Source organism: Arachis duranensis, chromosome 10 (assembly GCF_000817695.3).
Source record: "Arachis duranensis cultivar V14167 chromosome 10, aradu.V14167.gnm2.J7QH, whole genome shotgun sequence".
NCBI classification, from domain to species: domain Eukaryota; kingdom Viridiplantae; phylum Streptophyta; class Magnoliopsida; order Fabales; family Fabaceae; genus Arachis; species Arachis duranensis.
The window spans coordinates 30,211,776-30,218,221 of record NC_029781.3 but is presented as its reverse complement, the minus strand read 5'-3'; the positions used below and the strand labels follow the sequence as shown (position 1 = coordinate 30,218,221).

Here is a 6,446-nt window from a genome sequence, read left to right as displayed (position 1 = left end):
GGAGTAAAAATGAATCCGTCGCAGAATCCGACGGTAATTATCGACAGATTAAAAAATTCGACGATAGTTAGTTATCGACGAAAGTTATACTGACAAAAAATTTGCCACTAAATATATTACTAATAACTTCTTTTTATTATTCTGTCAATATATCCGATAGTATTCAATATTTTTTTGTAGTATTTATTCTGACAATAAATCTTGAGCAAGTTATTGTGTCTTACCTTTTATTAACGCATTTATTAACTTAACACAGAAAATTAATCTAGTAAGATTTTACCACTTATTACTTATTAGCCAATCAACAGCATAAGCCATTGTAGATTTGTAGTACAAATCATAGTCTCTGCTGTGAATAATAACTTTAGGCTATCTTAAAGTGATGAATTTGAAGGTTCTCCTCTCTATGTTTCTGGAAATTGCCTTCAAATCTTTTGAGAAGAAACTTCCCTGACTTGTAAGGCCTATATTTTGGAGGGTTGTGTTCGTGTATCAGCTCCTTCAATGGCTTCACTTCAGTGTCATGTGCAGGAAACAAGAAGTATGGAATGGAAAACCTTTCCTTCTCCGAGTTAACTATTACTCTGTGTTCCACACTCTCATATGCACCATTGCTCCAAACCTACATATCCCGAACAAAAGAACACAATACTCAATATACATACTAAGAAATAACGGTGCTATGACAAAAAATATTAGAATAAACACTTAAATTAGTCTACAAAAATTTTGTAATAAGACATTTTAATTCTTAATAAATTTTTATTATTTTAAATGTCTCTGAGACGGATTGATCCTTTTGTAAAATTTGTCTTATAAAAATATTTGTCGGAATCTAATTGTCTTATAATAAAATTGATTATGAACTTATTTATCCAATGAGCATATTAAAAATTTTATTGAAAGTAATAAATGGATTAATCTGTCCAACAAATATAATTATCAAAAATTTTAAAATAATAAAAATTTATTACAAAATAGATCTAAAATTTATTAGGGACTAATTTGGATATACGCTCTATATATTAATATTAATCAGACTAAGATTTAGTTTGGTAAAACTTTTACTTTTCAAAAGTAACTTATAAAAGTTAGTTTTTAAAAGTTAACTTTTTAAAAATTCTAACATTTATGTTCAGTAACTTAAATTAAAAATGGTTTTTAATAAGCATAAGCAACACATTCAACAACAAATGTGTTTGATAAAATATCTTTTAAATTTTAAAAATACTATAATAAACATTAATGTAAAAATTAAATTTAAATATTAATTAATGAATAAATAGTCAAATTAGTCACTAAAAAATCACTCGTTCTCCATATTAGTCCCCTAAAAATTTTTTTTAATCAAGTTCATCATTTAAAATTTTTAAACTAGTCATGTTAGTCATTTCATTACTTTCTTTATTGATGGTGTCAAAATTTATTAATATGTCACATTAAGTGACATCTCAACACACACTTAAGAGTCTAAATTGATTATTAACATAATAAATTTATAAAATTATTATATCAAATCAATTCTAAATTGAGAAATTTTAATACTTCAAATTTTCTCTTCAATTAGATTTTGATTTAATCTAATTTCATAAACTTATTATATTAATAGTCAATTAAGACCCCTAGGTGTGTGTTGGGATGTTTCTTAACGTGTTACATTAGCAAATTTTAACACAGAAGAACTAACATGACTAATTTGAAATCTTTGAATGACAAATTTGATTAAAAAAATCTTTTGAGAGTTAAGTTAGAGAATGAATAATCTTTTAGGACTAATTTAACCATTTACTCATTAATTAATATACAAAGTTATATTAAACTTTTTAATTTTAATAAATACAAACCAACTTTGGAAAATTTCTTCTTAGGTGCTTTGAAAAACACTCTTATCTATTAAAAGTTGCAAGAATAATAAGTACACAAATTTTTTTAATTTACCAAATGCAAAATTAAGTGCTTGCAAGCAGGGACGGACATACGGGGGCGAGTGGAGGCCTCGGCCCCCAACTTTAAAAAAAAGATTAATAGCAATAAGTTATTAAATATGATTTAATTTTTTAAAAATTTATTTAGTATTTAATTTAATATAAATAAAAGTCTAATATAACTTAAATATCAATAATTTCTAAAATCTAAAAAGTAAGTAACAATATTTAAAAAATCTGAAAATATATTATTACTAATATTTTTAAATTAAATAATTTTTTTTCAAATCTCATAAAGTATATATTTTTTTCTTCTTGTGAGCATCCTTCTTGATTTATTTGGTATTAATTTTCTATATTTCAACTACTACAAGTGAGAGATCTTTTTCAGCTATGAATGTTATGAAGAATAACTCAGAAACAAAATGAAAGATGAATTTCTTGCTAATTGTCTTTTAATTATATTAAAAAAATTGTTAAAAAATTTGACACAGATTCTATTATCCATGAATTTTATCATACGAAAAATCGGCCACTTCATTAATAAAAAATACATACATATTTTTTGTATTTTAAAATATATTCTCTATCGGTATATTTTTGTAATACATTTTACATTATATAACTTTTTGCATAAATTTTTAATATTATATATGTTATTGGCCCCATAACAATATTTTTGAATCCTTAGATATATTTTTGTAATATATTTTACATTATATAATTTTTTGTATAAATTTTTAATATTATATATGTTATTAGCCTCCTATAACAATATTTCTGAATTCGTCTCTGCTTCCAAGCATCTTTTTAAAAAAATTTACCAAATCAAACCTAAATCACAAACAAATTTTCAACATTAGAGTCCATAGAAAACAAAACAAAATGCTCCCTCTGTCATCTTGAATCAGCATATCAAATATGGAATCTAAATATGTAGAGTATGGTGAGATTGGCACCTGAATAATATCAGCGAGATTGATGATATAAGCATGTGGGATTGGTTCAACGTTGATCCATTCTTGGTCGTTCATCTTGCGTTTGACTTGAAGACCTCCAACATCGTCTTGGGCAAGAATGGTTAAGGCACCAGAGTCCTTGTGTGGACCCACCCCAAGAGCTAGGTGAGAGTAAGGGCATGGAGGGTAATAGTTCAATCGAACAAAACTTGTTTGGTCTCCGAAGCCGAAGAATTCTTCGAACCTCTTAGATTCAAGTCCCAAGCTCAGAGCAATCAGCTCCAACAATTTGTAGCTCAGCTTTTCCATCTCCTTGATATACTCCTTTAGTATATCTCTAAATATCATTTTGAAATAACAAAAAAAAATCTCAATTCAATTTTATAGTTAGATTTTTTTTTTTATCCATAAGTGGCTAAGACTTGTAAATATGATGCAAAATATAATAATTTGTGTACCCATATTCCTTAACAAAATATTATTTACACCCCAAAATCACTATATATTTGATGACTTATTTTTTGTGTATACATAACATAATTATAATTTGTATATACAAATTTTATGCAATATTAATATAAAATTATATTAATTTATACAAAATAAATAAACAAAAGTATACGTAAAAAAGTTTGAGATAAACAAAAATATACATCAAAATTTATAAATATTAAAATATACCTTAATTCTTACCAACTTTATTAACACTATGACATTTTTAGGTTAATATTTTTTATATGAAAAATATATTAGTAATTTTGTTAAAAATGGAATTATTTGGTGTAATTATAAGTAAGTGAATTTTGCAAGTGAAAAGTCAACAAGCAGATCTGTTATGTTGGCAACATGCAGAATACGTGTTAAACACGTGTCATTATCCTGGTAATATATAAGGTGCGTGTTAAACACGTGGCAACATCTTGACAACATGCAAGATGCGTGTTGAACATTTTTTATATACATCTATAATCTATAATACTATAATACATTTTAAATATCAATATTTAATTAAAATATCATCTTCATCTCTATATTAAAAATAATTTCTGATATTTTTATCCATAAAAAATATTCTTAATAGTAAGGGTTTAGGGTTTAAGAATCTTTTGTGTGGTCTAAACTCTTTCATGTGCATATGGCCATATGTGCAGAGTTTAGTGTTGGTCAACTGTAACTAAAAGTCGTTGACGCACTAACATTTTTGTAACATTAATCCATTAATTTAGTGACAATTTTTCCGTCTATGGATATGCATGCATTATACAACGAACAAGAGAAATTAAAAAGAAAAGTCACTAATTTATACGAGGAGAATGAATGAATAATGATATATACCTGAAGTGTGGAGGGTATTGAGGATTTTTATTAGTCCAATGAAGGATTCGATCATCGTGTTCATCAGAAGTGAGGGGAAAAAGAGTCGGTTCTTTGGCTAGAAAATCAAAGACTTCCTTCCAATCCCTAACGTTCTTTGTGTGCTCAGTGTCATAGTAACCGCTGGCAGACGTTTCATCTCTGCTAACTTTCTTCTTATCTTGCAAGCTCTGAGCAAAGAAGCTCTTGGAAGCTTCCAGAAGGTTCCGCCTCAGAGAGAGAGGCACACCATGGTTTGTTACTTGGAAGAATCCCCATTCCTTGCACGCGCTTCCGATCTCCTTCACCAGCGCGTCGATGGAAGAAAGAGAAGGGTTGTTTGATGTTACAGGGGAGAGGTCTATGACTGGAATCCCTTGTCCTTCAATGGTGGAGAGACTTGGCCTGTGTTCTGGTTCTTGGATGAATGCTTGGTCAACGTCAATTGTCCCCATGGCTTGTGATGACGATGATGATGATTCATTCATTCATTTATTTGAATGCTTTATCACAATAACTGATCACTTTTATACTCTTTGTGGATACATTCAGACATAACGTATCTGGACACAATTTGATGAAGCAGAATGAATTATTGTTGTGATATATTTATAAGCTAATTTGAATGCATTAATAGTGTCCGTGGAAAGGATAAGATAAAGAGCATTAGAAAAAAAAAATTTGTGTATATTTAAATTGAATAGAATAATATAACATAAGATGATATTTATAAGTATTAAAAAAATTAAAATAATAAAAACATAATATCTTATAATAAATATTTAGATATATTAAAATAATTTTAATAAAAATTAATTGATTATAATATATTCTAATATTGTCAAATATAAAATAAGACAATTCACCTTGATAAGTCAACGAGTGTAAAAAATTACATTAATTAGCTAAAAGTAAAATTGGTTCATAAATTAATCAAAGGCATAATTCTATGTAATTTGAATTAGGGTAATTTGAACTCCTTCTTCAATTTAATTCAAATTAGTGTGATTCGAATTACACATACACGCACACATCCACTAATTCGAATCAATCTGATTCGAATTACACACATGCAATTCAATGTAATTTGAATTGGGGTGATTCGAATTATACAGGGTTAGACGTGTATAAATATGGTGTGAACATGAATTGATCTCATTAGAGTCAGAAAATGGCTAGTAAGAAAAGTTTTGTAATGTTTATTCATCACAGAGGATCGATTAAGAGGAAAACACGATTTGGTGTGAAGTTCACTGATAAGGATCCTCTTAGTATTTTTATGAGGCCTACGACGAGCTATGATGACTTTGTGAATTCTATACTACAGAAACTTGGAGTGCAAGACGTGAAACGGGTTCATAAGTTATTCTATCGCATTCCGATCTCAGTGCTACAAAAAATCGTGAAGTATGATTGTTTCACGATAGGGAGTGATGAGGACTTGCAGGTCCTATTTCATTGTCGTCAGCAGTTTTCCGAGATTAAGACACCTGAGTTAATGGCGAAGTTGGTTGATATGGTATCTAGCTCGAGGGGTTCGAACCGGAATACCCACACTTTAGGCACGGTAGCCAGTTCTAGCTCCAGACCTGTTGGTGCATCTTCATCCGTCCCAGTGAATGAACCTTTGGACGAACCTGTCGCCTCGTCGTCGTTCGCTGTTGATCTCAATTGTAGTGGAGGCGGAGAGGTTGGTATCATGGATAGAGTGTGTGTGTAATTCGAATCACCCTAATTCGAATTAGTGTGTGTAATTTGAATCAGGTTGATTTGAATTAGTGGGTGTGTGCGTGTGTGTAATTCGATTTAGACTGATTCAAATTATATAGAGTGTGAAAGTTCGAATTATCCTAATTTAAACTACATAGAAATACCACTCTAATTGATTCATAAATCGGTTTTATATTTAGTTGATTGGTATAATTTTATTCACTCATTGACTTAGTTGAGTGAATTGTCCTATAAAATATCTATTTTAAAGACAAACGAAAAAGGTCCAACCCCAAAGGAGAAGAAATTTCTTGTGTCTCAGGACTTGCTTGGGAGGAAGTCTTTGTCTTGTGGCGCTGTTCTATATCATGTCAATATATTGAATTATTGATGGCTATTCAATTAGGTAACTACTTTAATGAAAATGTTAAAAATATTTTTTTATGATAATTTTTGTTTAAAAAGCATAATTTATTTGTTCAGCTACATTTTAAATAAA

At 28.9% G+C, this 6,446-nt stretch overlaps 1 protein-coding gene across 1 annotated transcript; it reads right to left on the bottom strand.

The window, feature by feature from the left end:
• Positions 1-343: 343 nt before the first annotated feature.
• Positions 344-4,720, bottom strand: LOC107469547 (jasmonate-induced oxygenase 2-like). The gene is made up of 3 exons (XM_016088917.3): positions 4,220-4,720; positions 2,885-3,221; positions 344-622 (listed from the first exon to the last, which is right to left on the bottom strand). The coding sequence occupies exons 1-3, from the start codon at positions 4,690-4,692 to the stop codon at positions 365-367; spliced, it is 1,068 nt and encodes a 355-aa protein (XP_015944403.2). The 5' UTR covers positions 4,693-4,720; the 3' UTR covers positions 344-364.
• Between the last annotated feature and the right edge of the window lie 1,726 nt (positions 4,721-6,446).